The sequence below is a fragment of the Micromys minutus genome, assembly GCF_963924665.1.
Source record: "Micromys minutus genome assembly, chromosome: 32".
In the NCBI taxonomy this organism is placed as follows: domain Eukaryota; kingdom Metazoa; phylum Chordata; class Mammalia; order Rodentia; family Muridae; genus Micromys; species Micromys minutus.
The window spans coordinates 21,513,617-21,537,679 of NC_137967.1; the positions used below are offsets into that span (position 1 = coordinate 21,513,617).

Genomic DNA, 24,063 nt, shown 5'->3' on the forward strand with positions numbered 1-24,063 from the left:
ATCTGCATATTTGTGTTTGGGGTTTTTTTGTCTGCATGTAATGACCACTATGCATGTGTCTAGTACCCACAGAGACCGGAAGAAGGTATCAGATCTCTTGGAACTTGAGTTATATAGATTGTGAGCTGCCGTGTGGGTGCCAGGAACTGAATGCAGATCCTCTTGAAGACCAGCCCATGTTCTTAACCGCTGGGCCATCTCTCCAGCTGTCCCCTCCCCAGTACTTGAGACTGGGTCTCATTTAGTTGCTCAGGCCTTCTAAGTAGCCATGACAGGCCTGTGCCACCAGACCATCTCTAGCTTGCCTGAAACTGTGACTGTCCCTTAGGAGTCTAAGAGCCCCAGTTGCTTTCATGTCCTCACGGGTAATGCCAGATGCCCTGCTACTGGTAAGGCTAACAGGAGTATCCACTGTTCAATCTGATTTTATTGAAAAGGAAACATACAAAAATCATGTACAAAAAAAATTAACCAAACATGTACAGAAAATTCATTCCAGTATATCTACAGCAGTGCATGTACAGTATTTTACAGGCTGGGCCGTCCCTCCCCGCTCCCAGACTCCTCCCTCTTCTGAGACTTCCCCCCTCCCTGACTCCCCATCTTCCTCCCCAGCACTTGGCCCGGGGGACTAAGGCTGGGGTGGCTTCCGCCAATATCTCCCACCCCCCAAATGAACGCCAGTGGTCACACGTGCTCTCTCTAAACCTATGCAATGGGATGGATGGGAACTGGGGGGGTGGTCCCGGGCAGAGCACAGGATTCACAGTCTGGACCCCTCCTGGACACCCCCAGATGAAGGTGAGGCAGGCATCGGTCACCGCCCGCCGGCGGCTCAGGGAAGATGGCTGGGCACTGGGTTGAAAAGGCCTTCGCATGCCCCCCATTCTCTGGCTCCAGGAGGCTAGTGGTCAGGTTTGGCTCATATGCTCTTCACAGGCCCCCTCCTCAGGAGGAGGGGGGGAAGCACCAGGGGCCTGAAGTCAGGCCCAAAGTGAAGGCGCACTGGGGACACCCCCAGCATCCCCCCTGCAGCTGGAACGGGCAGCCAGCACCAGCAGCCTTTCCTGAGATGGTGGTGGGCGGCAGAGGCGGGCGGCTCGGTCCCCACCCCCTCGGTCACCATGAGTCCTTCAGCCCTCCCTTCCCTGGCTTTCGGGAGGCCAGGGTCCCCCAAGTCCGTATCTCCATCAGTGCACCCAGGCTGCCCGGGCTCGAGTAGCTTCCCTTGCCTGCCCCTGGGACAAGCAAGGCTGGCAGTCCAGCATGCTACATGGTGCAGAAAAAGTCCCCCGCGCTGGCCAGGGTGTCAGAAGGCGGAGGGGGTCCTGCCCCCCAAGTCTCCGACGTCCCCCGGGCGGGTGTAGGCACCTAGTTGGGCTCCATTTCTGGGGCTCCAGGATCCCTGGGTAAGGGGAGGAGTCCCATGAAGAGATTGTACATGACCCTCCAAGGCGAGGGTCGGTGTTGCTGCTGCTCTTGTCTCTGGGGAGAGAAAGAAGTGGGCATCAGCTTGGACCCGTAGACAGTGAGCACAACCTTCTTCCCAGCTGTCCTTCTGCCCCTCACCAGGGCACAACCCTCCCAGCATAGGTGCAAAGGGACAGGGCTCTAAGGGGTGGGCTAAAATGCAGCCCATTCAAGGTGAGAGACAGGTGTGGTGGCTTGCACTCCCAACCTTAGCACGATTCACTACATTTGTGCTAGAACACAGGCTCCTTCCTATCTGGAAAAACCAAACCAACCAAACAAAAGGCTGTTGGGATGTGGGAGAGAGTGAAGAAGGAGAGAGCAGACGAGCCATCCAAGCAAGGCTGAGAGTGCCTCTTGTCAATGCTGGCTTCGGGGAACCCCTGTTCTCTCCCTGGTGGCAGAAAAATTTAGTGTCTAGATTCCCTCTGTAATGGCCCAGGCCTAGAATCCCAGTAGTTCATGAGGCTGAGGCAGGAGGACAGAAAGTTCAAAACCTGCCTGAGCTGGAGAGTGAGTTCAAAGCCAGTGTGAACAGCTCATTAAGAGCCAGCTTAAAAGACAGAGAGAGAGAGAGAGAGAAAGAAAGAGAGAGAAAGAGAGAAAGAGAGAAAGAAAGAGAGAGAGAGAGAGAAAGAAAGAGAAAGAGAGAGAGAGAGAAAGAATGGAGAGAGAGAAAGGAAGGAAGAAACAAGAAACAAAGAAGGGGCTTTTATTCGGTCCCTCCACCGGTTACAAGGCCAAGCAGATCCAACCTGGCTCACCCTCCTAGTTTCAAACAAGCCTACAATCCACTCCACTGGAAAGATGTCAGGCTAATGACCCCAGTGGAGTACATGCCCAGAACTAGCCCAGGCTTCCTGAGCCCTCCTCCGCCTCCTTGCAGCTGGGCAAGCTGGTGGGTGCCACCTTGTGATCTCACAATCTTTATACTTAGCATATTTGGGGGAACACGGAACCCTGGGTGTTCACTCTGAATACAACAGCACCAGGGCCAAGCCAGGCAATGGCGTCTCTTAGAAAAGAGGAAAAAATTTAAAAAAGCTAGATGGTGTCTCCTGCAAAGCCACACCTTTTGCAACTCTGAGTTCCTGGCAAGTCTGTCTGTTTTACAGAGTGAGTTCCAGGACAGCACACAGAGGAACCTCTTGCAAGACCAAAAGGGAAAAAGAAAAGAAAATCTTTTTGTTTTTGAGACATGATCCCATGTAGCTCAGGCTGTCCCGGAACTGAAAAATGTAACCGAGGATGACCCAGACCTTAAGGCTCAGTGTCTCCTAGACAATCGATCCCAACTGAGCTACATCAGCCTTCCCTCAACTTTAAAAAAAAACAAAACCAAAATAAAACGAAAACACTATCTAATGTGTCTGTGTTGGCAGATCCCAAGGGGAGCTGGATCCCTGGAAATGGAGTTACAGGCAGTTGCTTGCCGGCTGAGAATCTGGCCCGGGTTCTCTTAACCACTAAGCCCCCTTTAACGTGTGTGTGTGTGTGTGTGTGTGTGTGTGTGTGTGTGTGTGTGTGTACGCACATGCGCATGAGAGAAACTAGACTGTCATTTACTACGTGGGTCCTGGGGATCGAACTCAGTTAATCAGTTTTGATGGTGAGCACCTTTATCCTCTGAGCCACCTCAAAGGCTCTTTATTTCTGAAGCAGGGTATCACTAGCTTGCCCAGGCTGACTTTGAACTTTCTTTTCCCCTCCCTAAGTAGATGGGAATACAGGAAGCGGCCACCAGGCCACGCTACTGCTACTCTGCTATGTCTCTAGGATGTGCTCAGTGTTAACCAATGAAGAGAATGGAGGACTTCGGAAAGCCATAGTTAGGGGAAGGCGCGCCACAGCGAGGATGGGAGCTAAAAACAACGCCCCTGGCTGTGCATCTAAGCGGGTGCAAAAAAAAAAAAAAAAAAAAAAAAAAAAAAAACCGAAAAAGCAACAAAACACCTGCTGGGTGTGAGTCTTGGCTGGGAGGACGTCCCCTTTACAAAAGGTAAGGGACAGGGCCTGGGAGCAGAACGAGGGATCTGTACCCATCCAACGTCAGTGGGGTGCGCTTCCCCCTCCCCCCTCTGTTGCAATCAGCAAACAATGCAAGGGCCATGTGCAGAGTGTACAGCGCTAGGGGCGGGCACTGGGATCTGGGGGTTCGGTGAGGGGCTCCGACCTAGGGGGAGCGAACGGCGGGCCTGGCCCAGGGCGATGCCGGCTCAAAGCAACCGGCGGGAGGCGCTGCGGGGCGCAGCTCGGCGGGGGCGGGCGGGGCGGGCGCGGCGCGCTGCTGACTCACCCGCTATAAATAGCCCGGGATATAGGAGCCGCCGCGCCGAGCGCCGCCCTCAGTCCCCGCGGCCGCGGGCTCCGAGCACCGTTCCCCGACCCTGCCTGGGGCTCCGGTCCTGATCCGGCCCACACCGGATCCCCGCATCCAGCCGATTCCTCCCCCAACGCCCCCATCTGCTTGTCCCCGGCGCGACCTCGCGCGCGCTGGGCCAGCAGCTGCAGCACATCTGGCGGGGGCGTGCGGCCCCCTCCCCACCTGCCCGCCGCCCCACACTCACCCGCCGCTCGTACTGCGCGTTGAGGTCGTCCGCCATCCGCCGCAGCTGGGCCCCGATCTCCCGGGCCCACTCCTCCTCCTCCACGCGCACTCCTGGGGCGGCTTGGGTGGGGCCTCCCGCCAGGGCCTCCGGGGCGCTGGGCACGGGCGACTCTAGGTGCTGCTGGGCTGGCGACAGCGAGGGCTGAGGACCTGGGAGAGGGGGAAAGGGGCGTGGTCACCATCCACCCAGTTTGTCCGGAGGCGTCCGGGAGCCACTAGGTGCCTTTTCCTCCGCTTCTCCCCTCAGCCATAAAAATTTGTTTTTCCCCACTCTTCCCCGCAGGGTCCTGGAATGGGGACTTGAGGAAGTGGCTCTGGGTCACCTGGATGGCCAGTTACCCACTAAAGCTCATGTCAGTGTGGAAAGTCCCTCAACTTATCCGACCTAAGTATCCCTATTCTAATACCGGGTCAAATCTAGCCTGCTCCATTTGACAGACAGGGAAACTGAGGCCGCACCCAGAGTAGTGACCAAGGTCATACGGGGATACCGCCACTGACCCCACCCAGTCACCACTCTCCGGCTCACTCGTGCCCAACCACAGTGAGGCCACACCCCCGGATGTGGCATTGGCCTGATGACCAGAAGGCCAGACTGGGGCTAACCCAGGAGGAATAGGGTTTGGGTGGGGGTGGCAGGGGTACTGGGTGAGACCCTGCCCCACCCCTCTGGCGCTCATCCTTGTCCCTCCCTCACATCACACCAGGTCCTGGGCCTCAGTTTCCATCCCTGAATCTAGTCCTGAAACGCAGGGAAAGTTGGAAAGTTTTTCTCTCTCTAACCTCTGGGCTCGGGAGACTGTAAGGGGAGGTGGGGGGCAGATGGAAAGGGAAACCCAGATGGTCATTACCCCAGCCGGGCACCACAGGGTTAACATCCCATCAGGCGAGGGACCTTTAACCCTTCCCTCCCTGAGCCTCACCCTCTCCCCGAGGGGGACTTTCCCAACACAATGGCCCCTCCCCCCTCCTTCCTTCCCGGGGACTGCGGACTAACCCTGCCACTGCCAAAGAGATTCAAATAAAAGGGTCAGGTCTCCGACCCCTCCCCAAAGTCCTGAGGTGACAGTCCTCCCACTGGCCACACTCCTTCCCACTGCAATCCTCAGGGGGGGTGGGGGCGCCCAGGGACCCAAGCTGGGGGAGGGGAGCTCAGAAACAGCTGTTGCCCGAGGCCCGGGAAGGGACGTGGGCTGCAACTCGGGGGACTGCAGTCAGATTCCAAGAGGGACTTCCCATTCGACCTGGCCCCTTTATCCATGTCTCCCACTCTGTCTTCCTGGTTCTTGCTACACAAAGACCACACTGGCCACACCCTCCGGTGGCCCCACTCAGCTCCACTCCCGCTTCAGCTTCTCCGGGCACGGGGGCGGGCACTCACCGTCCGGGCGCGGGCCTCGGGGCCGGCTGCGGTGACCCCCAGGCCAGCGGGGGGCCCCCAGGGCGGCGGTGACGGCAGGCGGGGCGGTGGGGGCGCAGAGGTAGGCGGCCGGCAGCAGGGCAGGGGCAGCAGGGGCGGCGGGCAGGCCGGGCTCGCAGAGGCCGCAGGATACAGCGGAGGGCATCAGGCGGCCAAGCGGGAAGGGACGCGGGCTGTCGCGGGCTAGGCCCTCTACGGGCTCCGGAGAGCTGCCCTCCTGGCGTGCGCGGGCCATGGCGCTCCCTGGAGCCTGCGGGACACGGCAGGAGGTCAGTGGAGCGACTGCAGGGGGGGGCTGCAGGACTCCACCTCTCAGACACCCCTCCTGGAAGTCACTCACACCCAGGAGGGGATGACCCCAGGGACAGCCTAGCCGGGACACTTGGTGATGGGCGCACAGACTGCGTCTGGGGCTTGTAGCAAAGCCCACGAGGAAAACTGCCTAGGACTCTCAGGGCTTGGGCCGGGGAGAACTTTCTCAACAGAGAAGAGCGCAGCAGGGGTGCTGGGGCTCCCGGGATACACCGAGCTGTCTCGGAACCCATGTGTGTGTGATGGGGAGACACCAGAGAACTCAAGGAAGTGTCCAACTTCACCGCCCCTCCCAACCCCCACTCCCCCAGTGAGGTGGCTCACTCAGAAACACATGGGGACACACTCAGACGTGCACACACAGCTATCCAGGGCCCTCCCCACACATTTCCAGCAGTCTCACGCTGACCTGCTGCTGGCATGCCCGCGCTCACCCACCCACAATGCAGCCGTCACACACACAACAGACTCAAGACTTCAACGTGTTTCTCCCGCATGCACACGGACGACCCGAAGGCACAAGACACTCCTACCCTACCTTAGCACACGCACCCTCATCATCTCAAAACACACCTGAATGTGCACCCCCCCAACTTGGAGCTCCTGAGACTCAACAGCCGCCCATAGGCACATGTCATCATAACCAGATAGATCATCCCCCCTCGCGTGCGGGCCACATGGGGAGGTACTAGCCGCAGCTGGTAGAAGCCATCCGTCCAGCCTCCCCTCTCAGCCCCAATACACCACAGCCAACTGTCAGCCCCAGAAAACACACACACACACATGCACACACAGCCCAGCAGCACACACACCTAATGCAGAGACAGAAAACACTGGCCTCACGTGACTGGTATAAACACTACAGAGAGAGAGAGAGAGAGAGAGAGAGAGAGAGGAGAGCCACATGACACATAGCTACAGATCACCGTGACAAACCCCTCAGACCCAAAACACACACACACACACACACACACACACACACTGCATGCAGAGACAGAAAGGCTGGCACTGAACCCTCCAGACCCCCCCTCCCAGAACCCTTCACGCTCTGTGCCTTGTGCCTACTCAGAAGTCACCCAGGGAGCGATCAGGCACTGGGTGGCATCCCATCCCAAAAACTGGGTGCAGCAGATGCTTGTCTTGGAGACACCCAGAGACAGCGCGCGCGCGCGCGCACACTCACACATACACACACGCAGCGCACACACGGGCGAGACCCCTGCACAGCAACACAGCTCACTCAAGCGACACACAAACACAGCTCAAGTGCCCCCCTTCGTCCGCACCACCACCACCACCAGCACTACCAGGCAAGCGACAGGTCCCCCTATTCACCCCTTAAGAGCACACGTAGACAACTCTGGTTTGGGGAATGGCCACCCACACCCGTAAACGGACAGGTGCACCCCACCCCACAGACACGCGGGCAAGGACTCACGCAGACACCCCTCCTGGTGACAAACGCCAACATCTCGGTGTGGGGATACAAACTCGGGAGCCAGACAGGAGCACACACACCCAGGCGAGACACCTGCAGATCCACAGCCCCGCACGCGCGGTCCCCGCCGCCCCTCCGCTGTCACAGCCCCCCCCCCACGCCGCCACGTGCGCCCGCCCCGCCCGCTCAGCGCGCGCGGGGCCAATAACCGGCTGTTGCTGGGGCGCAGCCCCCGCCCGCGGGAGCCACAGCCTCCGCCGCCCCCTGTCGCCGCCCCCGGCGGGCGCGCGCTCTGGGTGTGGCCGATCGTCGGTGCCACCCCCCACCCTGACCCTCCCGCAGTGGGACTCGGGGGACCCGAGCGAGCCCAGGGCCACGCTTGCTCCCCGGTCTCACTGGCCACCAGGGGGCGCGGGCGAGCCCGAACCCCATTGTTTGTAAACAAACCCGCCAGACCGCTGTGGCACCTGTGCGCCCAGACGGGGCGCCCCGAGTCCCAGGTGCTTCCTTCCCGCCCGCCCGGCCCAGCCTTAGTCCCAGTGATGAAAGCTGGGGCACAGGCTGCGGGAATGCAAGGCGACCGCCCTCTCTGCCCGTGCACCCCGTCACCTCCTCCAGGGAGCCCTCCTGGCCTGGCCGCTCGTAAGCAGCGTTGGGGATCGTGGTGCACACTCACCCCGGGGGCATGAACACGCCGGAGGAAAGAGGCGATGGGGTGGCGGGCGCCTGCCTTTTGGAGGGCTCGCCCGCCGAGTGGCTTGCTACTGAGGCTCTTTGCTGCTGCTGCTGCTCTAACTGCAGTGGCTGCTGCTGCTGTTTCTGGCGCGTTCGTGTCTGCGTCCAGATCACCGCTGCTGCCTGCTCGCTGGTGTCGCCGCCGCCTCCTGGGCGCCCCGCTCGCGTGTGGCTCAGCGTCGGATCTCAGGCCTCCCGGCAGATCCCCGGGCCCCGCTCGCTCGGCGGCCGCCCCGCCCCGCCCCGCCTCTCGCTGGCTCCCACGCCCCGCCCCCGCGTGACGCCAGGGCCCCGCCCGCGGCCCGGGACAAGTTGGGGCTTGCAGGCGGGCGCCGCGCCCCCTATCTCCGCGCGGGGGGTTTCCCAAGCAGCCAGAGGGGCGGAGCGAGGCCTGGTCCGGGCAGGAGGAACACCGTGAGGACAGCCCAGACTTAGGGTGTCCGGACACACGCTTGACACACTGACACACTGACTGGGACCCACACCCACACCCGAGGAGTACGCTCAGACTGAAGGACTGGCACACCAGGGTGCCCCAATCACTGCTGACAGAGCCACAGGGACAGGAAGTCAGACCAAAGGCACGGATCCGGGACAAGGGCCTTGGCACACAAGCTCACACAGCCCCAGACGTGCAGATTCTCTTCCTTACTGATTCACAGAGACACACACAGACAATGACAACCCCACACATAGTTGCACAAACCGTATTCATGCAGACTCAGACTCACAAACCCCATGTCCCCAGATGCCGAGGGCATTCGCACTACACTCAAGCTGAGTGACCCCTTCTCTGAGCAACTTCCTGACAGGTTCAGAAGGACACACACTACAATCCAAAGAGCACTCCCAGGCTGTCACCCGCAAGAGCTGCCAAAGCACACCCACCGAGATCTCTGCCTGATCCTACCAAACACACCAATCACATACAGAAGAAACTGACCCCTGACCTGCACAAAGTTACTCCTGGGACAGGTTCCCGCTAAATGGCTCGATGGTGGGATACACCCGTGAACATAAACACCTGGCCCCGCGAAGTACCAATCTGGCACTGGCCACGAGGGGAGGAGGCAGCCCTGAGCTCCTGGCACTGACAAGCCCGGGCAGCCCCCTGCACCCTATCTCACCCTGTCTGCTGTTTCTGTTCCCTTTTCCTTTTCTAAAAGTCATTTCCCTTCCCTTCTGAAACAGTGACCCTTCCTCCTCCCAAGCCTTGGACACCAGTCTCTCAAAGCACCTGATGGACTCTCTGCGTCTCACCCAAACTCAGTCACCTGACTAAGTACCTGTGGGTGCCCAGCACTGGACAGGCTTAAGGATGTCACACAGCCATGTGATAAATGACACTCGAAAAGGAAAAATCACGGCCACTTACACCTGTCTTCCCAGCACTTGGAGAAGTCTGTCTGAGATACATTATGTAGTGAGTTCCAGGCCCACTTTTGTGCACAGCAAGTGATCTTTTTCAAAAAAAAAAAAAAAAAAAAAAAAGACCAAGTTGTGGAGAATGCTTACAGTTCTTCCCAAGGACCTGGGTTCTGTCCCCAGTACTAACCACAGGAGGCTCACAATGTAACCCTAACTCCAGGGAATCTGTTGCCACTGGTCACCTTAGACACCTGCATCTGTGTCCACAGACTTTCTGACACACTCGCACACACACACAAACACACAATTAAAAATAAAAGAACCCACAATTAGACAATATGCAGACAGTGAGGGACCTTGGAGCACTCAGCTGTCCTCATTAAATGCCTCTCCCCAGGGTTCAGGGATCCGTGCAGAAGAGGAGGTGGAAAGATCACCAGAGGTGACAGATGACTCCAAGGAAAAGTGTCTTCTGGACACTGCCTGTGTGCACACACCTCACGCACACAGGTTCACAATAGACACAATTCCAGCACTGAGTCGGGTAGGACACAAGGTCCCATTTCTAGCCCAGAAGCAATTTGTAATTGATTCCTTCTGGGGGAGGAACTTCTCTTCGATGGAGTGTCACTGGGATTCTCCAGGACAGGTCTCAGCACCCACCCCCCCAACACACACACACACACGTAGTTGGCCAACTGAAAACAGACTGCATGGTTTGTTTTTTGTGTGCTTTTTGCCTGAGTTTAGTTTTGGTTCGATCTTTTTGGTTTTGGTTTGATTTTTGGTTTGGTGGGGTTTGTTTTGCTGAGACAGAGAGAGAAGGACCGCTAAGTTGGGTGTGTGGGGAGGTGGGCACGATCTGGGAGGAACTGGGGGGACAGGCAGGTCAAAACATACTGCACAAAAATTAATAAATAAAAAAGCAGTTAGGTATGACGGCGCATGCCCTTAGTCTCAGCACTTGTGGCAGCGTCAGGAGGATCCGTGAATTTGAAGCAAGACTTAACTCTATAGCAGCTTCTAGGCCAGACTGCATAGAAAAAAAAAATCCTGTCTCAGAATAATCTACAGAAAACGAACAAAACCACAACCACCAACAAAAAGACCTGTCCCAGGACCAGGATCTTGGATCTCCTAGCAAATCAGGGGGCAGGACCTCAGGAGAGATCTTCCTTTTTTTGAACACCTGAGACTGTAGATTTTAGACACACACACACACACACCTCCCCATCCCTTTCTTCTTTGGCCTTTCTCCCATGGTTTTGTGGTCCTTTGGGTCTCTCCTCACCAGCTTACTTGGCACTCGTGGGCAGACATTGATAGGCAATACAACACCCCCTTTCCTTTGGGGAACAACAGGTTTGATGAGTCTGAGTATATCTTTTACTGGGTTCGGTGGGCCAAGACTGTCCTGGGTCTGCAGAGACAGGAGGGTAGGAAAAACAAGGCCTGCGTGGGGAGACCTCGGTTCAAAAGCAAAGAGAATACTTGCCTAGCAGACATGAGGCCCTGGGGTCCAGCCCCAGCACCACAGATGTACAAAATACATTAATTAATTAAAATAACCTCCCACATGTATATGCTAAGAATACAGCGGTAGACTGCTTGCTTAGCACGCATAAAACCATGGTTTTGGTCCTCAGCAAACGTGATGGAGCGGTGGGCAGCTACACTGGGAATTTGAGTCACACCGGGGATGTATGAGATCCTACCTCAAACCAGCAAACCACAGCGAGTGCACAGCAGATACAAAAGTAGGGTTTTTTTTTTTTTTTTTCTTGTTGCCCCTGATACTGGGTTTCTCTGTGTAGCCTTGGTTGTCCTGGAACTTGTTCGAGGTTGGTCTCGAACTCAGATCAGCCTGCCTCTACTTCCTGAGTGCTGGGATTAAAGGCATGTGCTACCACAGCCCAGCTGGCTGTAAAGGTTTATTTCTGACTGTTGGTCAGGCTCAGAGGCACCAGCATAGCCCTGCTTTTGACTTATTAAATGAGATGCTTCTTGAAGTCATTAAACGCAGCGCCTGACACGAAGGCCTAATCAGTATTTGCTGTTGTCATTAGTAGGACTAATTAGGAACAGTGTGTTTGCTCAGGGCCTCACAGGGAAGTAGCTGGGAGGGGACAGGCTCCTGCCTGTGTGTGTCCTTTCTTTTGGGCCCCTCTCTCCCCATCCAGTGACCTCCAGCCACTAACAGCAGACCAGACTGGCAGGAATGTTCCTCCAAGACGGAATGAAGTATGGAATGGGTGGGAAATCTGACTGGATACACCCAGGTCTCAGCCCCCCTCAGAAGCATCTCTGAGGTCGATCATCCTGTCACTCCACACCCAATAGTTAAGGTCAAGAGCCATCATCAGACACTGTCTTGTGATAAAGGCCACCTTGGTGTTTCAGGCTTGTCACACCAGCTACGCTGGAGGTGGAGGCAGGAGGATGAAGAAATCAGCTGCTTGCTGATGTCCCGTAACAAGAAGTGGAATGAGGACTGAGCTGAGGCCACCAAGACGGGTAGGCAGAGCTGGGCAGTGGTGGCTTACACCTTTGGTCCCAGCACTCAGGAAGACGCAGGGGAATCTCTGTGAGTTCGAGGCCAGCCTGGTCGACAAAGTGAGTTTTAAGAAGGCCAAGGTTTACATAGAGAGACCCTGTGTCAAAATAAAATAAAGAAGGAAGTGAAGAAAAAAAAAGTAAAAAGGAAAAGATCAGGTAAAGAGACCTCCAGCCGATGCCAGCAATTTGGTGATTTCTGAGATCCACATAGTTAAAAGTGAGAGCCAACTCCTGTGAGTTTTCTTTTCTTTTAAATAATGTAACTCTTTTTAAAAAAAAGATTTATTATATATGAGTACACTGTAGATGTCTCCAGACACACAAGAAGAGGGAACCAAATCTCATTACAGATGTGAGCCACCATGTGGTTGCTGGGATTTGAACTCAGGACCTCTGGAAGAGTAGCCTGTGCTCTAACCACTGAGCCATCTCTCCAGCCCTTATCTATCTTTTTTTTTTTTTTTTTTTTTAAGAACGGTAGAGTCCTAAGCCACCAGCGTGTGTCTGTGGAGTGGGGTTGTGGAGATGAAGGCGTGGCTTAGCGGTAGAATGTGCAAGAGAAACCTCAGCATTTCAAATAAGTAAGGGTTAGGAACTGCTGGGGACTGTGGCTAAAAGTGTGTCAGTAGGTCAAAGGCTCAAAGACTGCCTTTTTGTTCGTTTGTTTGGTTGGTTATTGAGACACGGTTTCTCTGTGTAGCCCTGGCTGTCCTGAAACTCACTTTGTAGCCCAGGCTGGCCTCAAACTCACAAGAGATCCTCCTGCCTCTGCCTCCCGAGTGCTGGGAGTAAAAGGCTTGCGTCACCTCTATCTGGCTATTCAGCTTACTTTTTAATAACATATCTAAGTTTCATGTGCATTCCTGTCTTCTCTGCATGTGTATCTGTATGACAGTGTCAGATGCCCTAGGGCTGCTCTTACAGACCTTGAGAGTTGAGATGTGGGTGCTGGGAACTGAACCTGGGTCCTCTGAAGAGCAGCCAGTGCTCTTAGCCACCGGGTCATCTCTTCAGCCCCTCACCTTATTTTCTCAGGCCTTTTGCTGACTGGCTACACTGGTTAGCTAGTGAACCCTGGTCGTCCTGTCTGCCTCCCTGTGCTGGGTTACAGACCTACACTACAGCAATCTAGCTCTGTACGAAGGTGCTGAACTGAACTCAGGTCCCCGCACTTAAGCTGCAAGCACTTCACCCACCGAACCATCTCCCCAGCTCCACACAGCCGCGTTTCCCTTCACTCTAGGGCAGTGGTTCTAGGTTGGTGGGTGGTGAGCCCTATCAAATATTTACATTTCGTTCATAACAGTAGCAAAACTACAGCCACGAAGCATCAGCGAGGACAATTTTACGGCTGGCGTCACCACAGTCTGAGGTATTGTTGGGCTGCAGCATTAGGCAGGCTGAGAACCATTGCTCTAGGGTGACACAGGCTGAATTTGGCTGCATTTCCACTTTCATCTTCACATTGTCTTCCAGCATCCTACCAGGACTCTAGGCTTAAAACAGCGTCAGACGGGTGTGGTGGCCACTCCTTTAATCTCAGCACTCAGGAGGAGGAGGCAGGTGGATCTCAATGAGTTCAAAGCCAGCCTGGTCTATAGAGTGAGTTCTAGGACAGCCAGGGCTACACAGAGAAACCCTGTGAGAGACCTGGGCTTCTCCTCTGCTGCTCTATAGACATGTAGGATTGAATAAACCTTTGTGGGGCACTGTAGCATGCTTAGTAACATCTGACCTCCTCAGCCCACAGGATGCCACAGCACCTCTCCGAACAAGGCAGAACATTCCCTGGAGGTGGGATGCAGTTCAGTGGTAGAGCCCCTGCCTAGAATCCCCCAGTGAGGGGCTGGGGGCATGGTTCAGTGGTAGAGCCCCTGCCTAGAATCCCCCAGTGAGGGGCTGGGGGCATGGTTCAGTGGTAGAGCCCCTGCCTAGAATCCCCCAGTGAGGGGCTGGGGGCGTGGCTCAGTGGTAGAGCCCCTGCCTAGAATCCCCCAGTGAGGGGCTGGGGGCGTGGCTCAGTGGTAGAGCCCCTGCCTAGAATCCCCCAGTGAGGGGCTGGGGGCGTGGCTCAGTGGTAGAGCCCCTGCCTAGAATCCCCCAGTGAGGGGCTGGGGGCGTGGCTCAGTGGTAGAGCCCCTGCCTAGAATCCTCCAGTGAGGGGCTGGGGGCGTGGCTCAGTGGTAGAGCCCCTGCCTAGAATCCCCCAGTGAGGGGCTGGGGGCATGGCTCAGTGGGAGAGCCCCTGCCTAGAATCCCCCCAGTGAGTTGAGATGTAAAACTAGTGCAGTCCCTGGTGCAAATCTGTAATTCCAACACTGAGGGGCTAAGACAGGACAGGCCAAATTCGAAGCTGACCTGATCCCCACGTGCTCCCGTTTTGCTCTGCTGGAGACTGAACTCAGTCAACCGTTGTGTCACTCAGGTATATCTTTCATTTTCTGAGACTGGGTCTCCTTCTGTGACTCAGGCTGGCCTCGAACCTGCCCTAATCATCCTGGCTCAGCCTTTATGTACTGGCATGACAAAATCGAGCCACCATGCCCAGTTTTGTTTTGTTTTTTTAATGTGCGTTGGTGTTTTGCCTGAATGTACGTCTGTGTGAAGGTGTTGGATTCCCAGAACTGCAGTTACAGACGGTTGTGAGCTGCCCTGTGGGTGCTGAGAATTGAATCCAGGTACACACACACACACACACACACACACACACACGATGCCCAGCTTCTCAAACTTTATGTTATTTGTAAGCAGCCCAGGCTAGCCCAGGACTTGAGGTACCCTCTCTACCCCAGGCTCCCAAGTGCTGTCCCCTGAGCTAGGCTTCTTCTTGTGCACAGTGTGGTGGGTAAGCTCCCAGACTCTGAAGCTAGCTTCCCAAATAATCTGGTGGAGTATCTCTGCTTCTTTCTGTCTTTTTCTCCTCATGTGCCCCCAAAGCAAACATCTGTGGACCTTGATTTGCAATGCTTGCTGCGACCGGTTGAGGACCGTTCCAGTCACACATTTCCTGTGGGAAGCTGGCTCCGGAAATTTAGGTGTCAGGGCTGAAGATGTGGCTGCTGTACTGTCTGCTAAGGATTCATGAAGCGCCAGGTCCAGTCTCAAGCACCGCGTTAGAGTAGGCATAGTTATGCATGTCAGAATGAAGAGGGTCAGAAGTTCAAGGTCATCTTGTGCTTGTAGTAACTTCTACACCACTCTAGGCTATATGAGACCCTGTCAATATTTAAACTATTTTAAATAAAATAGACAAACATGTCAGCCAGACTTGGTGTTTCGCCCCCGTATCCCAGCACTGGAGAGGCTGAGGCAGGAGAATTGCTGCAAGTTAGAGGCCAGTCTTGTGTTATATGAGACCATGTTTTAAGAGTAAAGTTGAGTAAGACGGACGGACATGATGGTGAGAAGGTCTTTAAACCCAGGACCCAGGAGGCAGAGGTGGGCCCATCTCTGTGAGTTTCAGGGCAGCCTGGTCTACATAGAAGGGTTCAGGCCTGTTAGGGCTAAGCAGTGAGCCTGTGTCTTACAAAAACAATTAAAATAACCATAAAGTAAGCAGTTGTCAGCTCAGCGTGGAAGAAATGCACACGCGTCATCCTAGCGCTTCAGGCGCTGAGGGTGGAGTATTGTGAGTTGGCGGCCAGCATGGATTGCAGAATGAGACCCTGTCTAAAATGTAAAAATGAAAAATTTAAAAAGCAGAAAACTGCAGCTCAGGAGTTGGGAAGGACTTAACTTTCCACCGCAGGGCCCTGGTCCGGTTAGGGAGCGACATCCTGGGTCCCCACGCGGGGCCGGGATGCATTGGGCGGCGGGGCGTCCGGGCGTCCGCAGGGTCCGAGCTGCGCGTGTGAAGGTTACAGCTCCGCGCCGGGCGGGGGCCGCGCTGTTGCTGGGGTCTGCGGGGCCTGCCTGCGCCCGCGCCCTGCCTCCATCTCGGCCAGCCAGTGAGCGGTACTTGCCGCCGTTGCCAGGGGAAACTCGCCGCCCCGTTACCCAGCAACAAGCCTGGCCCAACCAGGCGCGAGGAGCCTCAAAGCCCCGCCCGCCGCTGCCCATCGCGTGCCCAATGCCAGGCGGGCAGAGCCGGCCCGGCTCCCGGAGACGGCGAGAGCTCTCATTGGCTGCCGCCAAAGTCCTCCCGGATCTGGGGGAGCCCTAGTTGTAGGGCGGGGGAGTGAGGGAGTCGGGCCCCGGGGAGCTGCAGGCTGCGAGCTCTGAGGCTGGTTGGGGTGAGACCTCGGCTCTTCATGCTGCCCCGCACATTTGCAGGGCAAGGATGTGCGGTTAAGGGATGGGACGGAGTGGAGGTGGGGGTGAGGGGTGTGTAAAGTGCCCCACGCCACTGCTGGAAGGTCCCATGGAGTTGGTCTTAGGAAAATAGTCACTAAGTATCTCCCTTCTATAGAGAGACCTTTGCAGGCTGACCCCACGAAGGCAGGGAGCGACTGTACCCAGGCCCTTAACAGAATTCAGAGTCCTAGCTGTGGAAAACAAGTTGGAAGACTTTATAGAAGAGAAATTCAGCTCCGGCCTTACAAAACCAGTGGTACATCAGATATGTTGATGCTGTCCTGACATCCTAGGACTGAGGCAGGATTGCTACGGGTTCGAGGCCTTCCTATGCCAGATAGCAAAACGTTCTCAAAAACAGAAAAGCAGCGCCCTCCTCCCCAAAACACAAACAAGGACATCACCAGGCATGGTGCCTCGTGACTTTATTTCAACCCTTGGGAGGCAGAGGCAGAGACAAGAGGATCTTGTAAGTTCAGTGTCAGCATGGTCTGCGTAGAGAGAGGGAGGTAGAGGCAGGAGGGTCATGAGTTCAAGGTTATCTCTGGCTACATAGTGAATTTTTAGTCCAGCCAGACTTGCATTTTGAGATCCCTTCTCAAAAAATAAAACAACTCAGGGGGGGGGGGGGAGCCAAAGGCATGAGCAAGAAATGATGGTGCACACCTGGTGTCCCAGTACTGGGAAGGTGGAGGCAGGAGGATCAGAGATTCAAGGCTAGCATGGCCTAGAAGTTCAAGGATAACCTGGGCTACAAAATAAGTATATGATCCCTTCAAAAGGAAGCCAGACAGGGATGAGGCTCAGTTCACAAGAGGGCTAGCCAGGTGTTCATGCGTCCCGAGCTCTGCCCATAGCATCCTATAAAGCTGGGTGTAGTGACCATCCCTGTAATACCAAAAATAGGGAGGCAGAAGCAGGAGGGTCATGAGTTCAAGGTTATCTTTGGCTACATAGTACGTTTTTGAGGCCAGCTTGAATTATAAAAAAAAGCTCTCTCTCTCTCTGTGTGTGTGTGTGTGTATGTGTGTGTGGCAGGGGAGAGGGTAGGTAGGCATGCATGTCTGAATGGTCCTTAGAAAATGAAGACCCACATCTCACTTCACAGGACATAGGAACTAGGGTTTTGGAAAACAGACCCTCAGATGCCTCGGGGAGATCCCAGCCTAATTCACCATATCAGTCCTGATAGACATGTCCCCCACATCCATAAGTCAGCAGACCCTCAGGTCTCTAGTGCATCCGTGTAATCACATGATCATTCTTAAGGCACAGACCTAAACCCTTTTCTCTCCTGTAAGCACTTGGTCCTGGGGTCCATCTTGTTTATCTCTCAGAACCAGGGGAGCTGACCTCACATCTACTGTGCACTCCTTAGTCTTCGTCTATCCCAGGCCTCAAAACTCAAGGACCCCGTGCAGGCTGTGTCCCCTACACATTGGCCAAAGTGAACTCGGGGAGCACATGGGGACGCTTGAGACTTTAGAACTGAATAGATATGGTGGTCCATGCCTGTAACACCCAGGAGGATGAGGCAGGAGGATTACTAAGAGGTCCAGGTCAGACTGGGCTGAAGAGTGAGATCCTGTTTTAAAACAACAACAACAACAAAAGAAGCAAGCAGAGCCCGGTTATGCAGATCTGTAATCATTCCCAGATACTGCCAAAGCTGAGGCAGGAGGATAGAAAGTTTATCCTGTGTATAAACTTCAGAGTAACTTCAAGGCCAACCTGGGTGACTTAGTGACAGTTCTGTCCTTAGAGGAAACTGTCTAAAAGTAAGAAGAAAAAAAAAAAGCATAAAAAATAAAGTGTGGATATAGCTCAGTGAAGGATTCCTTGCCTAGCGTGGGTGAGGCCCTGGGCTGTATCCCCAGCACTGCCAAATAAATAGATAGATAAATAAATAAACAAATAATCCCAACTCCAAACACAAAGCAGCGAGCGAGTGAGCATTAACCAAAAGACCTCAAGCCTAAAAGATCCAGGAATCTGCTACCACCGATCCAGGGCTGGAGGCCCCCAGTCTCCGGGGACACTGGTACGCACTCTTAAGTCACTTTAGAGAGGCCCAGATTCCTCAGTCCCCACCCCAGGGACGCCGAAGGCGCCGAGCCTTCAGCTCCAGACCCCAGCTCCAATCCTCAGTGGAGCTCAGGTGCGGCCCGCCCCTTCCCTGGTACCTGGGGGGGGAGGGGGCGGAGACTAGGATTACTCAGCCTCCAGAATGAGGCGATGACATCATCCTGGGGGGGGGTGACTAATGGCCGCACGGGGGGGAGGCGGGGAAGTTTACCCGGTAACAGCCGCAGCCGCCGCTTGGCCCCGCCCCCAGGAAGTGCAGGAAGGGGGAGGAACTGCACACAAATACACAAACACACGTCCTCCCTGCATCCCTCCCCCAACATCCCACGTGCACTTAGCTTCCATGGACCAGGGCAGGAATGATGTGTGTGTTTATGTGAGTGACAGTTTCCTCTAGGCGTGTGGCCAGTGTTAGAGAGTTGTTCTATAAAAGTGATCGTGTCAGAGGGTTAGTGTGTCAGTGTGATGGTTCCTGTCATCACGCTAAGTATGGTGATATGTGTGTGTCAGGTTGTTGGTGACAAATAGTTGAGTCCTTGGGCTATTATTATAGGAGTCCTTGGGATGCTTTCCTGTGAAAAGTGTGCAGATATAAGCAGTGGCATGTGTCAGTGCGGGGTTGTTTGTGTGACACTGGAATTGTGTCACAACCACGTGTGTGGGGGAAGACTTGTGGACGCGCTGTAGCTCCGTACTGTTGTCAGTGTGTCTCTCCGGTGCTGTCTGTCATGCCAAGCTCCAGGAGGACTGGGTGCATCCGGAGTAATGGGTGTGCTTACATGCTGCACACTGCCCCCATCACACACATTATCTACACAGCGCCATGTGTCACTGTGACTGTCACTGCGGTCGTGTCTGCGGGTTGGGTTGTGGGTCCCTGGGACTGTGCACATATTAGTGACATTGTGTTGATTGTTATGTCTCTCTCGAGTGTGCTTGTGATAGTGCGGGTGGGGGCTTGTGGCTGTGTCACTGTGACTTGTGACAGAGCCATTGTGTGTCAGTGTAGTGGTATGTGTGCATTGCTTTACTGACTGAAAAGGGATATGTAGTTCTGAGCATCCCGGGGCTGTGTGTCTGTGTTTGTGTATATACTCATCTATGGCGTACGCTTGTGTTTATGTGCATGTGTGCACTCTGTATGTGCATGTGTACAGTGTATATGTGTGTGCACCTGTGAGTTTATATGCGCGTACATGTGTAGACCTGTGTTGTGCGTGCACGTGTGTGAATGTGTTTATGTGTGCGAATGAGGATATAGGTGCACGCATGTGTGTGTGTGCGCGCGTGTGACGGTCTCCGTGAGTGTTACCGTGGAGAACAACTCCGCGTGTCCGCGGGACAGCGGCGGCGCGCGCCACCGAGCCTACGTCGGCGGCTTCCTGGGTGTGGGAAGGTGCTGTGTCTCCAGGCCTCCTGCCCGAGAACAGCAGCGCCCTTCTCTGATTGGCTGCGGCCTCGCCAGTCAGAAGCTCCGGAATCCTGCGGTAATTCGGTAACTTGGTAACTGGCCCGCTCCGCCGCGGGGCTGGGGGGCTGGGCGGGCGCGGGACGCGCCCCATCCCGCAGGGCCTGGTCCCTCCCGTCGCCGCCGCACCCTCAGCATCCTTACCACTCGCTTGGTCCCTGTGGCCGGGGTCTCTCCCTACTACTGTCTCTCGGGTCCCACCTCTCCTCCATCTTTTGACTTGAACCTGCTTTCTGCCTCCTCAACCTCTGCCTCAGTTTCCCTATCTTTGTCGCAGACAAAAGTCTCTTCCATTCATGTCTCTCCTTTCCTTCCTCCCCACCTCTCTTTCTCTCCATCCCACCGCTAGGGTCACTTCTCTTTTTTTATTCTGCAAGAAACAGTCACTTCGTCCTCGTCCCTCCTCTCAGACCCAGGCTGCTAGCAGCAGGCCCCACACAAGGCAGACTTCAGGAAGGACTTTCCGCCCTGGTTCCAAACCAGAGCGTTATCGCTCGGGCCAGGCGGAGGCCGGGCGGCCCCGTGGCTTCCGGAGGCGCCCGGGCTGGATGAGCTCACTGCAAGTTGGCTAGGATTTCATCAGCTTCCTCTGCCTGCGTTGCCCCCGCGCTGGTCCTGCGCCGCCAATCTATCGTGCGCCTGCTGTCCCCTAGCGGCCAAAACGTGGAAGCGCAGGACTCTCGGACCACGCAGAGGAACCTGAAGTTCTCACAGCAACCCGGGACTTAGGCTTGGGTCTGTAGTGCTGGGACTCGAACCCAGGGCCACAGAGAGGAACTACGGACCCTGAATTGACTGCGTATGCGGTTGAGGGTTTGCGTGTGTGTGTGTGTGTGCGTTTGCGTGTGTATTTAGGACTTCACACATCCTGGGAAGTTCTCATACACTTAAATATACCTCTGGCCCACTAAATACTAAAAAGCTGTGTGTGTAGGGGCTGGAAAGATGGCTCAGTGGTTAAGAGCTCTGGCTAATCTTTCAGGGTTGCTGAACTAGGACCCACAAGGCGGGGTTCATTTTTAACCCCAAATTCCAGGGTATCTGGCGCCCTCTTCTGGCCTCAGCTGACACTGCACACATGAACATTGCAGGGACAAACGTTGCACAGACAGAAAATAATAAACGCTCTTAAAAAAAATGATGATTCGGGGCTGGAGAGATGGCTCAGTGGTTAAGAGCACTGGCTGCTCTTCCAGAGGTTCTGAGTTCAAATCCCAGCAACCACGTGGTGGCTCACGACCATCTGTATGGGGTCCAATGTTCCTTCTAGTGTGTCTGAAGACAGCAACAGTGAACTCACATGCATGAAATAAAGAAATAAATCTTAAAAAAAAAGATGATTCATGCCTTTAAACCCAGCACTTGGGAGGCAGAAGCAGATGGATCTCTGGGTTTGAATCCAGCCTGGTCTACACAGTGAGTTCCAGGACAGCCAGGGTTACACAGAGATAACCCTGTCTCATCAAGAAAAACATAAATAAACAAACGAACGAATGAACAAATGAATGAATGAATGAATGTGTGTATGTGTCTCTGTGCACATGGCCAGGAGAGGGGACTGTACCCCTTGGGGGTTGGAGTTACAGGTCACAGTGAGTTGCTCATTGTTGGTGCTGAGAACCAAACCCAGGCCCCCTAAAAGAACAGCACTTGCTCTGGACCCGGGAACCGTCCCTCCAGCCCATTCTCAGTTTAGTTGTCCCTTTTGTTTACTGACAGGTTCCCTTTGCTGCCCAAACTGGCCTTGAACTCACCCAGTGTCCCAGACAGGCCTTGAATCACACACACATACACACGCACACACACAATCATACGTGTGAACTAGTGCATAAACAACTTGCAGAAGCAGGCTTTCCCCCCCCACCACGTATATTTCAAGGCTCCAATCTGGATATCGGTCTTGGTGACAAACACCATTACACACGGAGCTAACCACTGTGCTAACCGTCTATGTCAGGTCTTTCCCTGAACCTAGAGTTCACAAATCTGGCTATTGAGTTCCAAGACCTACCTGTCTTGGCCTTCCTAATATGGTAATTACTGTTATGTGCTGAGGTATTTAGTTTTTACTGGCATCCTGGGGGATTTGAACTCTATTTCTTTTTTTTTTAATATTTATTTATTTATTATATGTACACTGTAGCTGTCTTCAGACACACCAGAATCTCACACATAATCAGATCCCATTACAGATGGTTGTGAGCCACCATGTAGTTGCTGGGATTTGAACCCAGGACCTCTGGAAGAGCAGCCAGTGCTCTTAACCACTGAGCCATCTCTCCAGTCCCTCCCATTTCTTTTAAATAGGTTTCTCTGTGTAGTCCTGGCTGTCCTGGAACTCATCTGTAGACAAGCCTCGTCTCCAACTTGGAACTTAATCTGCCTCTGCCTCTTGGGTGCTGGAAACAAGCATACCTGGTTTCCAGGCCCCTTTTTAAGATCTTTGACATTTAAGACCAGGTCTCATGTAGCTCAGGCTGGCCTTGAGTTCATTATGTAGCCAGAGTTGTCCTTGAAGATCCGATCCTTCCTTCTCTGAGCTGGAACTGTGTTGCCAGGCTTCCAAGAATTATTTGTCGAATGAATAGGTCTGGTTTCTACTTGCAGCCAGCGCCCCCTTGTGGCGAGCAAGGTGCATATCTCTTGCAAATGCTTTCAAAGTTCTGACCAGCATCTTGTCAGCCTGTTGGCAGTTCCACAAGTAATTGAACTAACCCTTCCACAAAATATTTTCTATGATTATTCTTGAACATTTTGCATGTTTAAGTGTGTGTGTGTGTGTGTGTGTGCGGTATTGAGGTATGAACTTAGGGCATGCACTCTTGGTTTGTTTGTTTGTTTTTTGAGACAGGGTTTCTCTGTGTAGCTCTGGCTGTCGTAGATCAAGATGGCCTAGATCTCAGAGATCTGACTACCTCTGTCTCCTGCGCACTGGAATTAAAGGTGTACGCCACCACTGCCTGGGCAGGGTATGCATTCAGCGCTGAGTTACAGCTCAGTCCTCTCTTCACCTCTTATTTTAATAACAGGGTCTCCGTATGGAGCCCAAGCTGACCTTGAAGTTTCAATCGGGGCTGGAGAGATGACTCTGGTTAGAGCACTGACTGCTCTTCCAGAGGTCCTGAGTTCAATTCCCAGCAACCATACGGTGGCTCATAAGCATTTGTAATGGGATTTGATGCCCTCTTCTGGTGTGTCTGATGACAGCGACAGTGTACTTATATAAAATAAATAAATCTTTAAAAAATTGAAGTTTCAATCCTCCTGTCTCAGCTTCCCCAGTGTCTGGGACCCCAGTACTACCCTGCCCTGCTCTGCTCTGTGACTTTTTCTATATAACTCTCTCCCATGCCTTTAAAGTTGGCTTAAGTTCTAGGTTCCAGGCAGTTGGCTTGGATCTGCTGCAGGCATTTTACTGGCAACAAGTGATCCAATAATTTGTGTGAAGCAATAGCAATGGCACACACCTATTGGGAACCTATGGTTTGCTTTACCTTTAATGCGTATCTTTGTCGGTTGATTTATTGAAGAAGGGTCTCACTCTATCCCTGGCTGGCCTGGAACACTGTTGACAAGACTGGTCTCAACCTCACAGGAGTCTGCCTCCCAAGTGTTGGGATTATAGGTGTGGGTATCACCTCTGAACCCAGCGGTGACATCACCCACAGGTGACAGGGACCCACACATCTGTTGCCATGGCAATGGCCATACATTCACAGTGGACATTTGGTTTAGTTCCCACCTTTACCTGAGAGTGGTTACATCACAGTTTAAATAAAAGGCAGAACCTTCCTGCCCCCTCCTCTTTTTTTTCTTTCTTTTTCTCTTTCTTCCCCACTTTCCTCTCTGTAGTCCTCAACAAACCTCTTTCTCGTGGAACTGTATGCATCTGGTGTGGTCTGTCTGGACGCAAGTTGCAATTCTACCACAACAGGAAGCACTGGCTACTGTGTCCCTGCTTATGGGCTCTTTGGAGCCGACTTACAGCTCATTTACGGCAAAACCTGTGACTAATAAAAAACATTGCATATTTTGGATAATTTTTAATGCTTACTTCTTTTATGTATGTGAATGTGAGTGTGAGTCTTCAAACACACCAGAAGAGGGCATGGGATCCCATTACAGATGGGACAGAGGCAGAGGCAGGTGGATCTTTGAGTTCAAGGCTAGTTTGTCTACTGAGTGAGTTCCAGGACAGCCAGGGATACACAGAGAAATCTTGTCTCAAGAAACAAAAACAAAACAAAACAGAAACAGTGTTTCAGGTGACCTGAGATTATGCCTACCGGGACCTCATTGTTACATCTGTA

At 54.0% G+C, this 24,063-nt stretch overlaps 1 protein-coding gene across 2 annotated transcripts; it reads right to left on the reverse strand.

Annotated features, from left to right (window-relative positions):
- Positions 1-657: 657 nt before the first annotated feature.
- Positions 658-8,144, reverse strand: BBC3 (BCL2 binding component 3). Of its 2 annotated transcripts, none has more exons than XM_080909273.1 (4): positions 7,925-8,144; positions 5,460-5,748; positions 4,038-4,228; positions 658-1,485 (listed from the first exon to the last, which is right to left on the reverse strand). In XM_080909273.1, exons 2-4 carry the CDS (start codon positions 5,731-5,733, stop codon positions 1,372-1,374), a joined length of 579 nt encoding a protein of 192 aa, XP_080765399.1. In that variant the 5' UTR covers positions 5,734-5,748; positions 7,925-8,144; the 3' UTR covers positions 658-1,371. The 2 variants fall into 2 exon arrangements, with proteins under 2 accessions (XP_080765399.1, XP_080765398.1); XM_080909272.1 differs by lacking the exon at positions 7,925-8,144 and adding an exon at positions 7,249-7,373.
- Positions 8,145-24,063: the final 15,919 nt, after the last annotated feature.